This window comes from Tamandua tetradactyla, chromosome X, assembly GCF_023851605.1.
Source record: "Tamandua tetradactyla isolate mTamTet1 chromosome X, mTamTet1.pri, whole genome shotgun sequence".
NCBI classification, from domain to species: Eukaryota; Metazoa; Chordata; class Mammalia; order Pilosa; family Myrmecophagidae; genus Tamandua; species Tamandua tetradactyla.
This window is the reverse complement of record NC_135353.1, coordinates 150,457,266-150,480,760: the sequence shown is the minus strand read 5'-3', so window position 1 is coordinate 150,480,760 and position 23,495 is coordinate 150,457,266. Positions and strand designations below refer to the sequence as shown.

The window sequence follows — 23,495 nt, the reverse complement described above, 5'->3', positions numbered from 1 at the left end:
CACCTTTTTCTTGGCTCCACTCTCTCACGGCCATCACGGCCACACCTGGGCTCTCTGCCATTTCTGGGGCACACACTCAACCACTCCATATGGTGGCAGCCAGGCTCTCCCCAGTCCTCCAAGGAGCGTGCTACACCTTTTCCAAGGCCTGAGGCTGCACAACTCTTCCACTGCAACAAGAGGGGAGACTCATCCTCTGCCCTCAGGGCAAACTCACCCTCTCCATGTATATGGGTGGGTCCACTCTCCTGGCCGAGGTTTCTTGGCTTCAGACCCGAGCATCCATGGTTCTCACTCTGCAAACTCCAATTTGTCCCTCTGTGTCCCCCTTTGTCCAGATTGGCAGTGGTTCCGTTTACACCAACAGTCTGTTCTAGCATTCCAGGACTTCTCCATCATTCTCTTCACAGTTCCTCCAAAATCTTTCCCTTAGCCATCCAAAAAATGGTTCCAACATATCTGGTATTTGCAAACTGCAGCAGCACCCCACTTCTGGTACCAAATCTATTCTAGTTTGCTAGCTGCCGGAATGCAACACACCAGAGACAGATTGGTTTTTAATAAAAGGGGATTTATTTTCTTAGTTCTTCAGAGGAAAGGCAGCCAACTTTCTACTGAGGTTCTTTCTTACGTGGGAAGGCACAGGATGGTCTCTACTGGCCTTCTCTCTAGGCCTCTGCGTTCCAACAACGTTCCCTGGGGTGATTTCTTTCTTCCTCTCCAAGGGCCTGGGGTGAGCTGCAAGTGCTGAGATGAGGTATGCTGAGCTGCTTGGGCTGTGATACATTGTGCTCTCTCATTTAAGCACCATCCAATTAAGTCAAACATCATTCATTGCAGCAGGCACGCCTCCTAGCTGACTGCAGATGTAATTAGCAACAGATGAGGTTCATGTACCATTGGCTCCTGCCCTCAGCAACAGAATTAAGTGCCTTCACTTGGCCAAGTTGACCACACAAAACCAACAGAATGGGAGAACATATTTAGAAACCATGTATCTGATAAGGGCTTAATATCCAGAATATATAAAGAACTCTTACAACTCAACAACAAAAAGACAAACGACCCAAATAAAAATAGGCAAAGGGTTATTAGGAAATGTATATGGAAGTATTAAGTGTTCAAGAATGACATATACAGCCTATTCTCAAATGTTTAGAAAACAAACAAGTCTGTGGCATTTTACTCTTCTGCCACATTCCTTCCCCCTTTTAGGAATTAATTCTAAGTGTTTGCACTGAGTCTTCTACCACTAAAGTTTGCATGAGATGGTCTTTCAGTTCTGTCATCACCACAGTTCACTTGAGAGAACTTTATCTGCTTCCACTAAAATGAACCCCCTGTCAGAACTGTGAAGAGAAGATGGGTGTGTTGAGAAATATCATCATCATGGGTTGATGTAGGGTTTTTTTAAATGATATATAATACGTGTACAGTTTAAAATCCAACAATATAATGATTCTCCCCCAACTGAAATTATTTGCCTTTGAAGTGCTCCAAATATACCCCCACCCCAGATTCCCAGATTCACCAATTTTAACATGTTGCCACATTTGTCGTATCATTCTATCTATCCATCTGTCAAGCTGTCTATCTACTTATCTGTTAGTGTTGCATAGCCCCACCATGCTCCCCCTGAGCTCTGCAAATCAGTTTATGGCACTCCGAGACCCACACATGTGCACGGGCCCCCAATCACATCATTCAACTCTGGGAACCTCAGCTTACAGCAGTCCTAAGACTGTGCATGCACACAGCCCTCAGACACACTTCCCAGCTCTGAGAAAGTACTGACCTGCACAGCTGGGTCACACTGCCCCCAATCCATGAAGGCATAATGCTGACCTGCTGCCACAGCTCTATGCATACACACAAAGGGCCCCATGCCTTAGACCAGCGCACACCAGGGTTATGCAACCCAGACTGGTGTACCCGCACAGCTACATCCTCCCTGGCTGCTCAGCACCCATGTTCACAAGCATCAGTATAACATACCCAACCTGTGCTTACAAGTGTCCTGAAACAAATCACCACACTGAGTGCCCCACCCTGTACCCTGCTCCCTGTTGTACATCTATCCCGCAAACACAAGGCATTAGACTACTGAAAGAAATCAACTTCCAAAGTAAATCAATCAAGATATTTACATGCCACAAAGACAACAGAGGATCACTAAGCATACCACAATGCAGACAGATATAGCCCTGCCTAATGGCCAAATTAAAATACCAGAGGAGACACACACTGGAACAACTAATCAAAGATATTCATACAACTCTACTAAATAAAATTAGTGGAGTAGCAAATGACATAAAGAAGATCAAGAAGACAGTAAAAGAGCACAAAGAAGAATTTGAAAGAATACATAGAAAAACAGCGATATCACAGAGATTAAAGACTCCGCTGACCAAATAAAAAACATACTAGAGGCACACAACACCAGATTTGAAGAGACAGAAGAAAGAATAAGTGATATAGGGGACAGGATAACTGACTGAAGACTTAAAATAGCAAATGACAAAAAGGATGGAAAATTTTGATTTGTATCTCAGGGAAATGATAGACAAAACAAAGCGCACAAATATTAAGAATCACTGGTGTCCCAGAAGGAGAAGAGAGGAATAAAGGTCTAGGAAGAGTAGTTGAGGATATAATGGGGGAAAACTTCCCAACCTTCATAAAGGACATAAATATACAAGTCAAAGAAGCCCAACAAAGTATAAACAGAATGAATTCTAATAGGCCTTCCCCAAGACACATACTAATCAGTCAGTCAAATGTTGAAGAGAAGCAGAAAATCCTGAAAGCAGCAAGAGAAAAACAACCTACTACATACAAGGGAAACCAAATAAGACTGACTTCAGACTATTCAACTAGTACCTGGGAGGCGAGAAGGCAGTGGTATGATATATTTAGGATCCTAAAAAAGAAAGACGTCCAGCCAAGAATTCTATACCAGCCAAACTGTCCTTCAAATTGAGGAAGAGATTAAAGTTTTCACAGACAAACAAGTCCTGAAAGAATCTGTCAACCAGAGACCGGCCCTATAAGAAATACTAAAAGGAGTTCTGCCAGTTGAAAAAAAAAAGATAGGAGAGGGAGGTCTAGAGGAGGGCACGGAAGTGAAGAGTAACACTAAGAGTAAATTAAATAATAAAAAGAGAAAGAAGGAAAAGAATATATAGATCTGACAAATAAAATAAAAAAGATAAGATGGTAGAATCAAGAAACGCCTTTTCAGTAATAACTTTGAATGTTAACAGACTAAATTTACCAATTAAAAGATACAGATTGGCAGAATGGATTAAGAAACATAATCCAGCTATATGTTGCTTACAAGAGACTCATCTTAGACACAAGTATACAAATAGATTGAATATATAAATAGATTAAAAGTGAAAGGATGGAAAAAGATCTTCCACGCAAGTTGTAACCAAAAGAAAGTAGGAGTAGCTATACTAATATCAGAAAAAATAGACTTTAAATGTAAAGACATCATAAGAGACAAAGAAGGACACTATATGCTAATTAAAGGGTCAATTCACGAAGAAGATATAACAATCATAAATGTTTATGCTCTCAATCAAGGAGCTTCAAAGTACATAAGACAGACATTGGCAAAACTGAAGGGAGCGATAGATGTTTCAACAATAATAGTAGGAGACTTCAATACACCACCCTCCTCTAAAGATTGAACAACCACACAGAAAATCAACAACGAAATAGAGAAGTTAAATAACTTGACAAATGAATTAGACCTAACAGACTTATATAGGCCATTGCACCCCAAAGGACAAGAATACACATTCTTCTCTAGTGCTCATGGAACATTTTCCAGGATAGATCATATGCTGGGGCACAAAATAGGTCTTTATAAATTTAAAAATATTGAAATTATTGAAAGCACTTTCTCTGATCACAATGGGATGAAGCTGGATCTCAATAACCACCAAAGAATGAGAACATTCACACATATATGGAGATTAAATAACACACTCTTATACAACCAGTGGGTCAAAGAAGAAATTGCTAGAGAAATCAGTAGCTATCTGGAGATGAATGAAAATGAGAATACAACTTATAATCATTAAATTGATATCTCTTTTAGTCTCCAGTATTTTAGAGCAGGTAGAAGTAAAAACCTAAAACTGTGGAATAGTAACCCATGTCAAACTCTGAAATACATTCTACAACTAATTGTGGTGCTGTGCTTTGAAATTTACAGGTTTTTGTATAAATGTTATTTTTCACAAAAAAAGAAGGAAAAAAGTCAACTCTGATAAAATATTTAAGCCTTTTAGCCTCCTATATTCTGGAGCAGCTAGAAGAAAAAATCTGAGAGGATCATACGGTAGCACGTGACAAACTCTGGAAGAGTGCTTTGCAAACTATTGTTTTTTTATTTCTTTAATTTGTATATATGTTATACTATATAATAAAAAAAGTTAAAAATGTAAAAAAACCAACAACTTCAGGCCTTGTTTTAAACATAATATCCCCTGATTTCTTTGACCACTTACAATCAAAAGCTTGTCTATTTCTGGCACACCTTTATGGTATAAACAATTATGAATTAGATTGTACCTAATTAAGACTGGTAATTGAAGTTTGGCTCAAAAATTAATTTCCAAATAAGCTAACAAATAAAAAAATCTCCTTCTTGAAGTGTTCCCTCAATTCCCTTCAAAGAGACAGGCTCTCTTCTTCATCCAAAACTCTCTTATGTTTTTTTCTGTGCTTTTCTATGGCACTTATCACGTTTTGTCTTATATTTTGGTTGTGCAACTTTCCTCATTTCCCTTATTAGATTACAAATTACTCGATAATATACTCAGCTCGAGGGCCCTAAAAGATTCCTGTTACAGGGTAGCTTAAATCTTTGATGTCATTAAACCAACAAAAATCAAAATAATAGCAGGAAAACCCTGAAACCCACAAAATCAAACAATGGGGGGAGGGCAATAAAACAATGCACCTTACTATCAAATAATTCCTGAAATTTAAGTATATCTAATCTTGAATTAATAGGGACTTCTGCCATTTTTCATTTAGAACTTGTGCTAAATGTTGAGTCAATCAACGTAAATTTTATTACCTTCCATTGAGAAAGGAAAGCTGACAGGAAAACTGTATTTTGAGAGGAAACGAACTGAAGAGCATTTTAAATTCTCAATCACTTTTTTTTTTATTAATTAAAAAAAATTAACAACATTAGAAATCAATCCATTCTACATATGCAATCAGTAATTCTTAATATCATCACATAGGTGTATGGTCATCATTTCTCAGTACATATGCATCGATTTAGAGAAAGAAATAGCACGACAACAGAAAAAGAAATAAAGTGATAACACAGAGAAAACACAAATAAAAATAAAAAGTACAAAAATATATAAGAGAAAGAAAAAAAACAAAAAAAAACTATAGATCAGATGCAGCTTCATTCAGCATTCCAACATAATTACATTACAATTAGGCAGTATTGTGCTGACCATTTTTTTTTAGTCATCATACCATTCTACATATGCAATCAGTAATTTTTAACATCATCACATAGATGCATGATCATCATTTCTTAGTACATTTGCATCGGTTTAGAAGAACTAGCAGTATAACAGAAAAAAATACAGAATGTTAATATAGAGAAAAAAATAAAAGTAATAATAATAAGAACAAAACAAACAAAACAAAACAAGAACCTATAGCTCGGATGCAGCTTCGTTCAGTATTTTAACATGATTACTTTACAATTAGGTATTATTGTGCTGTCCATTTTTGAGTTTTTGTATCTAGTCCTATTGCACAGTCTGTATTCCATCAGCTCCAATTACCCATTATCTTACCCTGTTTCTAACTCCTGCTGAACTCTGTTACCAATGACATATTCCAAGTTTATACTCGAGTGTCGATTCACATCATTGGGACCATACAGTATTTGTCTTTTAGTTTTTGGCTAGACTCACTCAGCATAATGTTCTCTAGGTCCATCCATGTTATTACATGCTTCATAACTTTATCCTGCCTTAAAGCTGCATAATATTCCATCGTATGTATATACCACAGTTTGTTTAGCCACTCGTCTGTTGAAGGACATTTTGGCTGTTTCCATCTCTTTGCAATTGTAAATAACGCTGCTATAAACATTGGTGTGCAAATGTCTGTTTGAGTTTTTGCCTTTAATTCCTTTGAGTAGATTCCCAGCAATGGTATTGCTGGGTCGTATGGCAATTCTATATTCAGCTTTTTGAGGAACCGCCAAACTGCTTTCCACAGTGGTTGCACCATTTGACATTCCCACCAACAGTGGATAAGTGTGCCTCTTTCTCCGCATCCTCTCCAGCACTTGTCATTTTCTGTTTTGTTGATAATGGCCATTCTGGTGGGTGTGAGATGATATCTCATTGTGGTTTTGATTTGCATTTCTCTAATGGCCAGGGACATTGAGCATCTCTTCATGTGTCTTTTGGCCATTTGTATTTCCTCCTCTGAGAGGTGTCTATTCAAGTCTTTTTACCATTTTGTAATTGGGTTGGCTATCTTTTTGTTGTTGAGCTGAACAATCTCATTATAAATTCTGGATACTAGACCTTTATCTGATATGTCGTTTCCAAATATTGATTCCCATTGTGTAGGCTGTCTTTCTACTTTCTTGATGAAGTTCTTTGATGCACAAAAGTGTTTAATTTTGAGGAGCTCCCATTTATTTATTTCCTTCTTCAGTGCTCTTGCTTTAGGTGTAAGGTCCATAAAACCGCCTCCAATTGTAAGATTCATAAGATATCTCCCTACATTTTCCTCTAACTGTTCTATGGTCTTAGACCTAATGTTTAGATCTTTGATCCATTTTGAGTTAACTTTTGAGCAGGGTGTGAGATATGGGTCTTCTTTCATTCTTTTGCATATGGATATCCAGTTCTCTAGGCACCATTTATTGAAGAGACTGCTCTGTCCCAGGTGAGTTGGCTTGACTGCCTTATCAAAGATCAAATGTCCATAGATGAGAGGGTCTATATCTGAGCACTCTATTCGATTCCATTGGTCGATATATCTATCTTTATGCCAATACCATGCTGTTTTGACCACCGTGGCTTCATAATATGCCTTAAAGTCAGGCAGTGCAAGACCTCCAGCTTCGTTTTTGTTCCTCAAGATGTTTTTAGCAATTCGGGGCACCCTGCCCTTCCAGATAAATTTGCTTATTGGTTTTTCTATTTCTGAAAAATAAGTTGTTGGGATTTTGATTGGTATTGCATTGAATCTGTAAATCAATTTAGGTAGGATTGACATCTTAACTATATTTAACTTCCAATCCATGAACACGGTATGCCCTTCCATCTGTTTAGGTCTTCTGTGATTTCTTTTAGCAGTTTTTTGTAGTTTTCTTTATATAGGTTTTTTGTCTCTTTAGTTAAATTTATTCCTAGGTATTTTATTCTTTTAGTTGCAATTATAAATGGGATTCGTTTCTTGATTTCCCCCTCCGCTTGTTCATTGCTAGTGTATAGAAATGCTACAGATTTTTGAATGTTGATCTTGTAACCTGCTACTTTGCTGTACTCATTTATTAGCTCTAGTAGTTTTGTTGTGGATTTTTCCGGGTTTTCGATGTATATTATCATATTGTCTGCAAACAGTGATAGCTTTACTTCTTCCTTTCCAATTTTGATGCCTTGTATTTCTTTTTCTTGTCTAATTGCTCTGGCTAGAACCTCCAACACAATGTTGAATAATAGTGGTGATAGTGGACATCCTTGTCTTGTTCCTGATCTTAGGGGGAAAGTTTTCAACTTTTCCCCATTGAGGATGATATTAGCTGTGGGTTTTTCATATATTCCCTCTATCATTTTAAGGAAGTTCCCTTGTATTCCTATACTTTGAAGTGTTTTCAACAGGAAAGGATGTTGAATCTTGTCAAATGCCTTCTCTGCATCAATTGAGATGATCATGTGATTTTTCTGCTTTGATTTGTTGATATGGTGTATTACATTAATTGATTTTCTTATGTTGAACCATCCTTGCATACCTGGGATGAATCCTGCTTGGTCATGATGAATAATTCTTTTAATGTGTTGTTGGATACGATTTGCTAGAATTTTATTGAGGATTTTTGCATCTATATTCATTAGAGAGATCGGCCTGTAGTTTTCTTTTTTTGTAATATCTTTGCCTGGTTTTGGTATGAGGGTAATGTTGGCGTCATAGAATGAATTAGGTAGTTTTCCCTCCACTTCGATTTTTTTGAAGAGTTTGAGGAGAGTTGGTACTAATTCTTTCTGGAATGTTTGATAGAATTCACATGTGAAGCCGTCTGGTCCTGGACTTTTCTTTTTAGGAAGCTTTTGAATGACTGATTCAATTTCTTTACTTGTGATTGGTTTGTTGAGGTCATCTATCTCTTCTTGAGTCAAAGTTGGTTGTTCATGTCTTTCCAGGAACCCGTCCATTTCATCTAAATTGTTGTATTTATTAGCGTAAAGTTGTTCATAGTATCCTGTTATTACCTCCTTTATTTCTGTGAAGTCAGTAGTTATGTCTCCTCTTCCATTTCTGATCTTATTTATTTGCATCCTCTCTCTTCTTCTTTTTGTCAATCTTGATAAGGGCCCATCAATCTTATTGATTTTCTCATAGAACCAACTTCTGGCCTTATTGATTTTCTCTATTGTTTTCATGTTTTCAATTTCATTTATTTGTGCTCTAATCTTTGTTATTTCTTTCCTTTTGCTTGCTTTGGGATTAGCTTGCTGTTCTTTCTCCAGTTCTTCCAAATGGATAGTTAATTCCTGGATTTTTGCCTTTTCTTCTTTTCTGATATAGGCATTTAGAGCAATAAATTTCCCTCTTAGCACTGCCTTTGCTGCGTCCCATAAGTTTTGATATGTTGTGTTTTCATTTTCATTCACCTCAAGGTATTTGCTAATTTCTCTAGCAATTTCTTCTTTGACCCACTCGTTGTTTAGGAGTGTGTTGTTGAGCCTCCACGTATTTGTGAATTTTCTGGCACTCTGCCTACTATTGATTTCCAACATCATTCCTTTATGGTCCGAGAAAGTGTTGTGTAAGATTTCAATCTTTTTAAATTTGTTAAGACTTGCTTTGTGACCCAGCATATGGTCTATCTTTGAGAATGATCCATGAGCACTTGAGAAAAAGGTGTATCCTGCTGTTGTGGGATGTAATGTCCTATAAATGTCTATTAAGTCTAGTTCATTTATAGTAATATTCAGATTCTCTATTTCTTTGTTGATCCTCTGTCTAGATGTTCTGTCCCTTGATGAGAGTGGTGAGTTGAAGTCTCCAACTATTATGGTATATGAGTCTATTTCCCTTTTCAGTGTTTGCAGTGTATTCTTCACATATTTTGGGGCATTCTGGTTCGGTGCGTAAATATTTATGATTGTTATGTCTTCTTGTTTAATTGTTCCTTTTATTAGTATATAGTGTCCTTCTTTGTCTCTTTTAACTGTTTTACATTTGAAGTCTAATTTGTTGGATATTAGTATAGCCACTCCTGCTCTTTTCTGGTTGTTATTTGCATGAAATATCTTTTCCCAACCTTTCACTTTCAACCTATGTTTATCTTTGGGTCTAAGATGTGTTTCCTGTAGACAGTATATAGAAGGATCCTGTTTTTTAATCCATTCTGCCAATCTATGTCTTTTGATTGGGGAATTCAGTCCATTGACATTTAGTGTTATTACTGTTTGGATAATATTTTCCTCTAACATTTTGCCTTTTGTATTATATATATCATATCTGATTTTCCTTCTTTCTACACTCTTTTCCATATCTCTCTCTTCTGTCTTTTTGTATCTGACTCTAGTGCTCCCTTTAGTATTTCTTGCAGAGCTGGTCTCTTGGTCACAAATTCTTTCAGTGACTTTTTGTCTGAGAATGTTTTAATTTCTCCCTCATTTTTGAAGGATAATTTTGCTGGATATAGGAGTCTTGGTTGGCAGTTTTTCTCTTTTAGTATTTTAAATATATCATCCCACTGTCTTCTAGCTTCCATGGTTTCTGCTGAGAAATCTACACATAGTCTTATTGGGTTTCCCTTGTATGTGATGGATTGTTTTTCTCTTGCTGCTTTCAAGATCCTCTCTTTCTCTTTGACCTCTGACATTCTAAGTAGTAAGTGTCTTGGAGAACGCCTATTTGGGTCTAATCTCTTTGGGGTGCGCTGCACTTCTTGGATCTGTAATTTTAGGTCTTTCATAAGAGTTGGGAAATTTTCAGTGATAATTTCTTCCATTAGTTTTTCTCCTCCTTTTCCCTTCTCTTCTCCTTCGGGGACACCCACAACACGTATATTTGTGTGGTTCATATTGTCCTTGAGTTCCCTGATCCCCTGTTCAAATTTTTCCATTCTTTTCCCTATAGTTTCTGTTTCTTTTTGGAATTCAGATGTTCCATCCTCCAAATCACTAATTCTATCTTCTGTCTCTTTAAATCTATCATTGTAGCTATCCATTATTTTTTCTATGTTTGCTACTTTATCCTTCACTTCCATAAGTTCTGCGATTTGTTTTTTCAGTTTTTCTATTTCTTCTTTATGTTCAGCCCATGTCCTCTTCATGTCCTCCCTCAATTTATCGATTTCGTTTTTGAAGAGGTTTTCCATTTCTGTTCGTATATTCAGCATTAGTTGTCTCAGCTCTTGTGTCTCATTTGAGCTATTGGTTTGTTCCTTTGACTGAGCCATATTCTCAGTCTTTTGAGCGTGGACAGTTATCTTCTGCTGCTGACGTCTGGGCATTTATTCAGATTTCTCTGGGTGTTGGATCCAGCAAGGTTGTAAGATTTTTCTGTGAAATCTCTGGGATCTGTTTTTCTTATCTTGCCCAGTACGTGGCGCACGTGGCACACATTTGTCTCAAGTGTTTGGAATGGGTCTCCCCCACTCACCGATCTCCATGGCCTGGGGATTTCGGATCCAATTCTCTCCGTTGGTTCAGGGGCCGCGCGTGGTGGGGGCGTCAGCTGCCGCGGCTTGAGGGGACCCTGTGGCTGGTTGCGGGCCGCAGCAGGCCTGGGGGATTCCCCACCGGACCAGGAAGCCTCCCGTGGCGGGGGGCTACCGCGGCTTGGATAGCCCTCCTATCCGAGACTCGTATCCACGGACTCGAAGCAGAGACTCGAAGCCGCCCGCAAAAGAGGGGTGCCGCCTGCCTCGGCTTGGGAAACTTGCTTCTCCAATACTCTCAGCTGGCCCGGAAAGGAGGGAGGGAGTAGCTCGGACCACCGCAGCTGCCGCTGATCGGGAAATCGCGCGCCGCTTGGGGGGTCTCACCGCAGCCGAGTCTCGCAGTCAGTCTAGCCAGCCCAGACTTTGGATAGCCCTCTGATCTGAGATTCGTAGCCGCGGACTCAAAGCCGAGACTCGAAGCTGCCCGCAAAAGAAGGGCGCTGCCTGCCTTGGCTTGGGAAACTTGCTTCTCCGATACTCTCAGCCGGCCCGGGAAGGAGGGAGGGATTAGCTTGGACCGCCGCAGCTGCGGCTGCTCGGCATATCGCACGCTGCTCGGGGGTCTCGCCGCAGCCAAGAGTCGCAGCCAGACTTGCCAGCCCAGACTTTGGATAGCCCTCTGATCTGAGACTCGTAGCTGCGGACTCGAAGCCGAGACTTGAAGCCGCCCGCAAAAGTGTGGCGCCGGCCACCTTGGCTGGGAAGCTTGTCTCTCCGAGTCTCTCAGCCAGCCCGGGAAGGAGGGAGGGATTAGCTCGGACCGCCGCAGCTGCGGCCGCTCGGGGGTCTCGCTGCAGCCAAGTCTCGCAGTCAGACTTGCCAGCCCAGACTTTGGATAGCCCTCTAATCCGAGATTCGTAGTCGCGGACTCGAAGCCGAGACTCGAAGCCGCCCGCAAAAGTGTGGCGCCGGCCGCCTTGGCTGGGAAGCTTGTCTCTCCGCGTCTCTCAGCCAGCCCAGGAAGGAGGGAGGGATTAGCTCGGACCGCCGCAGCTGCGGCTGCTCAGGAGATCGCCCGCCGCTCAGGGATCTCACTCACCGCAGCCGAGTTTCGCAGTCAGACTAACCAGCCCAGACTGGGTTACGCTGTGTGTCCATTCCCTGCTGTAGCCCCGGGAGCTGTTCTGTACTGTTTCTGTTCACCTATTAGTTGATTTGGAGTCGGAGGAACTAAGACGCATGTACCTTACTAAGACGCCATCTTGGATCTCTCTCTCAATCACTTTTGAGAATTGGTTGCGGGGGCGGGGGGGGCACAGAGGACTACAAAGATATTCAAACCAACCTTGAGCTAATTAGAAATCCTTACTATCTACCCCCAAAAGACCTGCATATAAATTTGAGTAACTTTAATAACTAACATTTTCAAATAACCACAAAATGCTACCCTTTTAAATCTGCATTCCTACCACAGTTCATTGTTTTTGCACTGGGCTGAATTCTCAGAGAAAGCTGTTTCCAAGTGAAAGGCTCCCACAACCTGCAGCCTCCATCCCTCCCTCCATCCCATACCTCCCCTCCCCTAGCTTTGGTGTGTATCTTTCTGTAGTCCCTCCACAGTGAGCACTCAGAATTAAGGCTGATTTAGTCTCACTTTCCACATTTCTTTCAAGGGTTATGTATAGTTTCCCTAACCTGCGATTTCCTTTCCCATATAAAATTCAGCATGAGCTTGTTAAGGAATTTTTTAAACAGGAAGGAAGGTCTCCAAAGAAAATGTCAGAGATATGAAAAAAAATCTAAGCATTTATTTTTTAAAAGGGATTGCCAAAGGATACTTGATATTAATATAGAACTTCCTATTCCAGAGCTAATTTAAATAGGCTAACTAGAGACAAATTTCTTTAGAAACCACCCGTATAAAAATCAGTTTTAAGATTTCACTGGAAAATTATTCTATAATGGTACTTTCAAATTCCAGTACAAAATTCTGGATTTAAATTTTAATTACTTTTAATTAAAAGTCTGGATTTTAATTTTAAGATATATATATTTATATATTTGAAGTATTTTTATTTGAAATAATTTTGAGTCAAAATTAACTTTCTTTAATCTATAACCTAGAAGGTATCTGTCAGTATAAGAACCATAATTCTTCCTTAGCTGGCTGTGTACTCCCTCACCTTAGAGGAGACATGATACCTTGTTCTGTAGTCATTCTCCCTTATCAGGGGAGAATGATCCAGCAAACATAGACAACATTTAATCAGCTAAATGGCTGCTCAAAGAGATGGAAGATGGCATGCCCTTACAATTACACAAACTCCTTCCTCTGCCATTCATCCACCAGATAGCTGAGAGAAGGTGGCCTGTGGCTGGTGGCTGTCTCCAACATACCATGGCTCATACCCTTAGCTGGGCCAAAAAGGCTAGAGAAAGGATCTTGGTGACTTATCTTTTACCTGGGAGCATAGTATGTATAATTCCCTTTGAATTCAGCTTTGATAAAACTTTCATATAATATACTATACTTTGAACAGATAAAATATAAAATAGAGTAGAAATTATGGGCTAAGGCTATAATGGAATGCATTTTATAGTCACTACTTATTCTGCCCTGTTGATGACAACCTAATGCTCAGAAGTTTTATCACTCCTCAGATAATGGTCACCAGAAAAACTGAACTGGAGGAATAATTAACAACAAACGGAAAAAAGCAAGATAAAATAAACAGCAGGCTTACCTGGAATTTTACAAAACCCTAGAGAAACCATGTATTTAAGCCAAAAGGAAGATAATGAAAAAGCTTTCACCTTTTGAAAGTTCTCCTTCCATAAATCTTCCATGACTATATATCCTCGTAGACTCCAGTCATATAATTTCTCCCCACTGACCTTGAAACAAAATTTAAAAGATCAATTACTATTCCATGCATGATAGTAAAGAAGAGAATTTTTTTCCCAAAGGAAATGTATTTGAGCACATAACTACTGCAGTAAGTCATGGGACATACATATTAAAACCATGCAATATAAAAAGATAGTGAGAATGACAGAAGAAGAAAAAACAGTCTGGTTGTTTTTTGTTATCTTTTAAAAATAACTTGCTATAAATTATAGGCATATATTCTAAACTTTCAAAATTTCACAAAAAAAGGTAGATCGTTACTGATATGGGAAATTCCTGAAAATCAGACACAGAGGGAAGGCTTCTACCTACTACATCTAGCACCTGCCCTGTATGTAACAGCCAATCAATTCACGTTTGCTAAGTTAAAATATCATTCATTTTAAGCTCAGATTTTAAAAAAGGTAAACCCAGTGAAGATGCTCTGTTTCCTTAGGCCCCCAAAAAACACAGTCTTCAAGTTTATATAGAGATTTTGGAGATAATCAAATTAAGACTCCTTTAGAGAACATTCTGAGAGGTATGACCCAGGGTCTGTTAATACTTCCAGGTCAGGGAGCTTACTACCTTAAAATGCACTCATTTTGTAATAGATGGAAGTGATGGTTGCACTACATGGTAAATTTAATTAATGCTGAATTGTGCACATAAAAATGATTAAAATGGCAAATTTTATGTTGTAAATCTGTTACCACAACAAAAAATAAAAACTGTGCATGTCCATCTTTGGCCACGTGGCTTTATTTGTTGGTAACTTCTTTTTAAAGTAATGACCTTTCAAAAAAAAAAAGCCTCAGTGATTGGCATTCATTGGTCCCACTTATGACAAAAAAAATGTTGATTGATTGCTCTTCCACATAAACGCTTTCCAATTTCTGAAAGCGGTTATTATTTTTTCCCTAATTTTTACAGTAAATTCTTTGCATAGCATTTTAATTTACAAAGCACTTTAACATAAATTATCTCTACTCTGTATAAAAACTCTGCAAGGTAAGTAGGCAAAGATCATGAAGAAACATTCGGAGGCCAAGTGACTTGTCTAATGTCACCTTGCTAGTAAATGCAGTGGCCTTTGCAATATGCTGATTTCTTACAAGTTTCATTCTTCCAGTTGCTCCAACTGTTCTTAAAATACATGATACAATTCTCAGGTCCATCAGTAGACATCGAATATCACCATATATGTGATACTGTTTTCAGTGTTTTAAATTTCTGAGAGGAATATAAAAGGGTTTTCTTACTGTATTTTTATGTAACCACTACTGAACAGAAAATAGAACATAAGTGATTAATGGTTAGTCCAAGGCCACAGTCTTCATAAAAAAGAAAATTGAAGCTTGAAATGGGAACCAAATGACACTTAAAACAATAGCAGAAGGTCTCTTTCAATCATTTATATTTTACATCTAGTGAAAATACAGCTAATTGTTTTGTTCTGGCTTATTCTAGGTACACAATAAAAGGAAAACTCCTTCCCACTGACTTTAAAAATAAATAAGTATGCAACTCAGATCTACATCCTACTGTCTTGGTTGTGAATACAAAAGTTATTTTGCAACATATGCTGTGGAATATAACGTAAAAAAAGAAAAAATAAAGATACCCACATGGGGGCAGGGGAAGGGTGGTAGGTACATATGCTTCTAAACCAACAGCCAAGCCAATCCTTCCCACCCTATCTATTTACTGTTTAAGTCACAAAGGACTGAGATGATGTTTAATTATTTATATTTTCTAAAGCAGGCAGATATTATTCACTGTTCCTGAAGTGGGGCTGGAGCAGGGACAGGAACGACCTGCCTTCAGGACTGTAATAAACAATGTCAAGCCCATGTTGGCAAGATCTCATTGGCAGTAGCCACCAAAGTCATCAATTCCTCACAGCTAGGGCTGCTGCACTCCCACCTACAACTGAAAGACTCTGAACTCAATTCTGTCACGAGGAATTCAGGAAGATCAGTGTCAGGTGAGTCTGGCTCAATACCCTCAGAGCCTAATTCTGGTGATTGCACCACTGTCTCCTCCTGGGACTGATTCTTCATGTGATACGGCACTTCCAGCAACTAAGTCCCTATCTCCATAAGCTTCCCAGGACCTCAAAACCTACAGCCTGCCTTGCTCTTGCCAGTTTTCCGAGAGTCTATGTATGGAGTCCTACTAACTGCCAGACACCACCCACTTCAGACTACCTACTGGAGTACCTCAGTGGTTTCCAAACACTGTGGGCGTTGAAATCATCTGAAGGGCTTGCTAAAACACTGCTGGCCCTCACCCTCAGAGTATCTGATTTAGTGTGTGTATGTGTGTATGTGTGTGTGTGTGTGTGTGTGTTACGTGTGTGTGTGTGTGTGTATTGTGTGTTGCTGAGAATTTGCATTTCTAACAAGTACCCTGGTGGTGTTAATGCTGTAGGTCTAGAGACCACATTTTAAAAATATTTTTATTGATAAACAACATACAAACACAAGCATTCTTAACATACAAACATTCCATACATGGTATACAACCAGTGGCTCACAATATCATCACATACTTGTATATTCATCACCATGATCATTTCTTAGAACATTTGCATCACTCCAGAAAAAGAAACAAAAAGAAGAAAAAAACTCATACATTCCATACCCGCTTATTGACCACTAGTATTTCCATCTACCAATTTATTTTATATTTGTTCCCCCTATTATTTATTTATTTTTAATCCATACTTTTTACTCATCTGTAGAGACAACATTTTGAGAGCCGCTGGTCTTGCTTTACCCATATTGTCTACTGCTATGTTACACTTATTTGCCAAGATACCACTAAGCTGGGGCCTGAAGGTAAAAAATAACCAAACAGCCATCTGAGAAACCCAAGAAGGGCATTCCCCGCAGAAGGGACTGCATGCCCTGAAGTCACCAGCAAAGAAAACCAAGTTGGTGTCAGGACCAGAGAGAAGGCTTATAGGGCTACAGCACAGTCTGTGAATGCATGCCCAAGGAGGGAAGGCTGGGATCTGATAACACCCACAACTAAGAATGACCCACAGGTTATCAGTTTTGGAATTTGGGTCTCTATACTTTCATGTAAATATGCAAAAATATCTTAAATTTTCTTTGATTAATATCCAAATTGGCATGCGTTCTCTGAACACTGACAATGAAAAAAGGATCAGAACTAAAGTATGTAGTGGAGAAAAACAGATTTAAATTTGCCATAGTTCATCTATATGTGCAAATAAATTTTAGTCTGGTATAAAAACTGTAAGATAAAATAAAATTAAGCAGTAAAATCTACACATACAAGCAAAAAGAAGGGACATCCTAGTTTACTGGGTCTAATTTACCTGGGCAAATACAATAGCTTGTTGTGGATAATAGATTGAGGCAGCTAATCCCATGAAACCAGGCGGATAGATCAGCTTCTTTATTTTTGAACCTGTTAAATAAAAAATTGTACACATCATCAGACGATTCATTATCCTTACCATCACAATTTACCTGGTACATTTAATACTGAATAAGACTTCTTTGGTTCTAAATTGACAGAGAATGTGACAAATAACATCATGCTCACCAATAAGGACCACCATTTTTTACAGTTTATTGAGACAGAATTCACATATCATACAATTAACCCAGTTGAAGAGTATAATTCAGTGACTATTAGTATATTCCCAAAGTTATACAACCAATACTACGATTGATTTTAGAACATTTTTATCACTGCTGAAAGAAACCCCACACTCCTAGGTAATCTTCCAATCTTTATCCTGTCAGCCCTAGACAATCATACATCTAATTTCTGTCTCTATGGTCTTGCCTATTCTGGACATTTCATATAAAGAAATGCACTAGGTACAACGTTTTCAAGAGAATCACAATTTCTATAGGAGCAGAAGACAAACTTTTGAAAAGAAACACTGTTTTGGTTTCTAAAGTTTATGGTCTTTTATAGCAAACTGGCTTGCTATTTAAATATTAAATGTAAACATTCCTCTTCTCTCCTTCTTCACTAAAATAATAATGTAAGGATAAAACACAGATAATAAATCCACAATGAAGAGAACATGGGCAGAGGAGTCACTGGCTGCATGAAATAGCAATGTTTTCAGAAATAGCAATAAATTTTCAGAAAACAGAAAGTGGAGGGAAAAAAGAGAATGCACAGCCTTGATGTCTTGAGGGGCGATTGCAGCCAAGAAGGGAGCATATCTGTCCCATGCAGCCCCAGGAAGGCTCCAGATCCAGGGATGGCAGGTACTGTGGAGGGTAGGGAGAGCAACCAGGGATCAAAACGGCATCAAGCACAAGTCCTGTGCATGGACTAGCTGACCCCCTCTTGCCCCAATGCCATCTCAGTGCAAAACTGCCCTTGGCTAGTAAGTCACTTCCAGGCATCCCAAAAAGGTGAGTGTGTGTGTGTGGGTGTAGGGTGAGGGGAAAGAGGGGTAATCTCTAAAAAAGCACCATGGATTTTCTGCTAAGAACCAACATAGCTGGTGTGTGTGCGTGTGCGTGCATTTGTGTGTTTATATGTATTAATGCCCGAGAGTAAAGTTCTGCTCACGCTAGCACTGAGTGTAGGTACCCCCTACCCATACAAAGTCTGTTCCCATCCAGCTTACCCTGCGGTACAGACTGTCTGTCAGCAAGCCTATCTATGCTCCAAGAGTTCATACTAGCATTTAACTGTCTATTCCTAAACACGACTGGACAACTAAGGATCGCCAGACATCTGAGGAAAGCTTGCAATATAAAAGAGAGAGATTAAGACAAGCAAGAAGAAAAAATAATACCGCAGGAAATAGATCTTAAAAGCAAAACTACACCTGTTATTAAGTATTATCAAATAAATGCAAGAACCTACTACATTAAAAGAAAAAGAATCCTGTGAAAAAGGAATATTCAGGGAACAAGAAAAAGTTCTTGGAAATCACAGAGGTAAAAAAAATTCAAAAGGAATAAAATAATCAAGAAAAGAGACATACACGGTCAATTTTAGACACTCTGATCATTAATTAAGGAAGGAAATACAATGGGAGTAAATTTTGAAAGAGTATAAGATATCTTCTTAGAGCTGAAGGCTGTAAGCCACCAAAATGCCCAACCAATGAATGAAAAGATCTGTATTTAGTCACAGCATCATGGAAATTTAGAACACTAAACATTAAGAGATGATCCTCAAAGTTTCCAGGAACAAAAAAAAAAAAAGTGAATCACTTAGACAACAAGATGCTCAATGTCATTGGTCATCAGGGAAATGCAAACCAAAACCACAATGAAATACCACTTCACACCCACTAGGATGGCGATTATTTGGAAAAAAACAACAGAAAATAGTAAGTGTTGACAAGGACGTGGAGAAACAGGAACTCTTATATATTGCTGGTGGCATTGTAAAACAGTGCAGCCACTGTGGAAATTAGTTTGGTGGTTCCTTGGAAAGTTGAAAAGAGAATTTCAACTGGGGGGTCTGGCAATCCCACTTATTGGTATATACCCAAAAGAACTGAAAGCAGGAACTCAAACAGGTATCTGTACACCAGTGTTTGTAGTAGCATTTATTCACAACCAAAAGGTGAAAGCAACCTAAGTGTCCATCAACAGATGAATGGATAAACAAAATATGGTATATACACACAAAGGAATATAATTCAGCCATAAGAAGGAATTATGCATGCTACAACATGGATGAACCTATAAGACATTATGTTGAATGAAATAAGCCAGACACAAAAAGACATGCATTATATAATCTCACTATTATGAAATAACTAGAAGAAGCAAATTTCATAGAGACAGATAGTAGATTATAAGTGTGATGGTTTGAAAGGATGTATGTCCCCTAGAAAAACCATGTTTTAATCTAAATCCCATTTCATAAAGGCAGAATAATCCCTATTCAATACTGTATGTTTGAAACTGTAATCAGATCATCTCCCTGGATGATGTGATTTAATCAAGAGTGGTTGTTAAACTGGATTAGGTGATGACATGTCTCCACTCATTTGGGTGGGTCTTGACAAGTTTCTGGAGTCCTATAAAAGAGGAAACATTTTGGAGAGTGAAAGAGATTTGGAGAGAGCAGAGAATGCTGCAGCACCACGAAGCAGAAGGTCCATAAGCCAGCGACCTTTGGAGATGAAGAAGGAAAACGCCTCCCGGGGAGCTTCATGACACCGGAAGTCAGGAGAGAAAGCCAGCAGATGACGCTGTGCTTACCATGTGACCTTCCAGCAGAGAAGCCCTGACTGTGTTCGCCATGTGCCTTTTCATTTGAGAGAGAAATGCTGAACTTCATCAGCCTTCTAGAACCAAGGTATCTTTCCCTGGATGCCATTGATTGGACATTTCCATAGAGCTGTTTTAATTGGGATATTTTCTTGGCCTTAGAACTGTAAAGTAGCAACTTATTAAATTCCCCTTTTAAAAAGCCATTCTGTTTCTGGTATACTGCATTCCGGCAGCTAGCAAACTAGAACAATAAGTTATCAGGGACTGGGGACAGGGAGGGGTTATTGCTAAATGTGGGTAGAGTTTCTGTTTGATGTGATGAAAAACTTGGGATAATGATACAGGTGATGGTAGCACAATATTGTGAACGTAATTCATGCTATTGAATTGTATACTTGAAAATGGTAAAAATGGGAAATGTTGAGTTGTATATGTTACTGCAAAAAAGATGAAAAAATTGGATCACTCAAAAAGAAACAATCATCAGACTGGTTATCAACTCTCATATCTGAAATACCAGATGCTAGAAGATAGCGCTTTCAAAGTCTTGATGGAAAATAAATTCTACTCCCAACCAAATTATTAGGTGGCATGAGGGTAGAAAGTAATTTTCAGACATGTGAGGACTTAGAAAGTTTACCTCCATCATATGCTCTTTTTTTTTTTTATTAATTAACGGAAAAAAAAGAAATTAACCCAACATTTAGAAATCATACCATTCTACATATGCAATCAGTAATTCTTAACATCATCACATAGATGCATGATCATCGTTTCTTAGTACATTTGCATCGGTTTAGAGGAACTAGCAACACAACTGAAAAAGATATAGAATGTTAATATAGAGAAAAGAAATAAAAGTAATAATAATAGTTAAAAAAAAAAAAAAACCTATAGCTCAGATGCAGCTTCATTCAGTGTTTTAACATGATTACTTTACAATTAGGTATTATTGTGCTGTCCATTTTTGAGTTTTTGTATCTAGTCCTGTTGCACAGTCTGTATCCCTTCAGCTCCAATTACCCATTATCTTACCCTGTTTCTAACTCCTGCTGGACTCTGTTACCAATGACATATTCCAAGTTTATTCTCGAATGTCCGTTCACATCAGTGGGACCATACAGTATTTGTTCTTTAGTTTTTGGCTAGACTCACTCAGCATAATGTTCTCTAGGTCCATCCATGTTATTACATGCTTCATAACTTTATCTGGTCTTAAAGCTGCATAATATTCCATCGTATGTATATACCAGTTTGTTTAGCCATTCTTCTGTTGATGGACATTTTGGCTGTTTCCATCTCTTTGCAATTGTAAATAACGCTGCTATAAACATTGGTGTGCAAATGTCCGTTTGTGTCTTTGCCCTTAAGTCCTTTGAGTAGATACCTAGCAATGGTATTGCTGGGTCGTATGGCAATTCTATATTCAGCTTTTTGAGGAACCGCCAAACTGCCTTCCACAGTGGTTGCACCATTTCACATTCCCACCAACAGTGGATAAGTGTGCCTCTTTCTCCACATCCTCTCCAGCACTTGTCATTTTCTGTTTTGTTGATAATGGCCATTCTGGTGGGTGTGAGATGATATCTCATTGTGGTTTTGATTTGCATTTCTCTAATGGCCAGGGACACTGAGCATCTCTTTATGTGCCTTTTGGCCACTTGTATTTCCTCTTCTGGTAGGTGTCTGTTCAAGTCTTTTTCCCATTTTGTAATTGGGTTGGCTTTCTTTTTGTTGTTGAGTTGAACAATCTCTTTATAAATTCTGGATACTAGACCTTTATCTGATATGTCGTTTCCAAATATTGTCTCCCATTGTGTAGGCTGTCTTTCTACTTTCTTGATGAAGTTCTTTGATGCACAAAAGTGTTTAATTTTGAGGAGCTCCCATTTATTTATTTCCTTCTTCAGTGCTCTTGCTTTAGGTTTAAGGTCCATAAAACCGCCTCCAATTGTAAGTTTCATAAGATATCTCCCTACATTTTCCTCTAACTGTTTTATGGTCTTAGACCTAATGTTTAGATCTTTGATCCATTTTGAGTTAACTTTTGTATAGGGTGTGAGACATGGGTCTTCTTTCATTCTTTTGCATATGGATATCCAGTTCTCTAGGCACCATTTATTGAAGAGACTGTTCTGTCCCAGGTGAGTTGGCTTGACTGCCTTATCAAAGATCAAATGTCCATAGATGAGAGGGTCTATATCTGAGCACTCTATTCGATTCCATTGGTCGATATATCTATCTTTATGCCAATACGATGCTGTTTTGCCCACTGCGGCTTCATAATATGCCTTAAAGTCAGGCAGCGCGAGACCTCCAGCTTCGTTTTTTTTCCTCAAGATGTTTTTAGCAATTCGGGGCACCCTGCCCTTTCAGATAAATTTGCTTATTGGTTTTTCTATTTCTGAAAAATAAGTTGTTGGGATTTTTTTTTTTTTTAAAGGAAGGAAAGACAGAGAAGGAAGGAAGGATGGAAGGAAGGAAGGGAGGAAGAAAGGGAAACATTTTTAAACATTTTCTTGTTTTATTATATTTTGTTTGTTTGTTTGTTTTTTACATGGGCTGGGGCCGGGAATCGAACCGGGGTCCTTCGGCACGGCAGGCAAGCACTCTTGCCCGCTGAGCCACCGCGGCCCGCCCAGTTGTTGGGATTTTGATTGGTATTGCATTGAATCTGTAAATCAATTTAGGTAGGATTGACATTTTAACTATATTTAGTCTTCCAATCCATGAACGCAGTATACCCTTCCATCTGTTTAGGTCTTCTGTGATTTCTTTTAGCAGTTTTTTGTAGTTTTCTTTATATAGGTTTTTGTCTCTTTAGTTAAATTTATTCCTAGGTATTTTATTCTTTTAGTTGCGATTGTAAATGGGATTCGTTTCTTGATTTCCCCCTCAGCTTGTTCATTGCTAGTGTATAGAAATGCTACAGATTTTTGAATGTTGATCTTGTAACCTGCTACTTTGCTGTACTCATTTATTAGCTCTAGTAGTTTTGTTGTGGATTTTTCCGGGTTTTCGACGTATAGTATCATATTGTCTGCAAACAGTGATAGTTTTACTTCTTCCTTTCCAATTTTGATGCCTTGTATTTCATTTTCTTGTCTAATTGCTCTGGCTAGAACCTCCAACACAGTGTTGACTAATAGTGGTGATAGTGGACATCCTTGTCTTGTTCCTGATCATAGGGGGAAAGTTTTCAATTTTTCCCCATTGAGGATGATATTAGCTGTGGGTTTTTCATATATTCCCTCTATCATTTTAAGGAAGTTCCCTTGTATTCCTATCTTTTGAAGTGTTTTCAACAGGAAAGGATGTTGAATCTTGTCAAATGCCTTCTCTGCATCAGTTGAGATGATCATGTGATTTTTCTGCTTTGATTTGTTGATATGGTGTATTACATTAATTGATTTTCTTATGTTGAACCATCCTTGCATACCTGGTCATGATGTATAATTCTTTT

The 23,495-nt window shown here is 38.5% G+C and overlaps 1 protein-coding gene across 4 annotated transcripts in view; it reads right to left on the bottom strand.

The window, feature by feature from the left end:
* APOO (apolipoprotein O) overlaps positions 1-23,495 on the bottom strand; it is an 88,353-nt gene that overhangs the window by 10,562 nt on the left and 54,296 nt on the right. For all 4 annotated transcript variants that reach the window (XM_077146400.1, XM_077146399.1, XM_077146402.1 and 1 more), the window contains 2 exons: positions 17,143-17,234; positions 13,721-13,801 (listed from right to left, as the gene is read on the bottom strand). In XM_077146400.1, the coding sequence (XP_077002515.1) occupies positions 13,721-13,801; positions 17,143-17,234 (173 nt within the window). The remainder of the gene's footprint in view (positions 1-13,720; positions 13,802-17,142; positions 17,235-23,495) is intronic.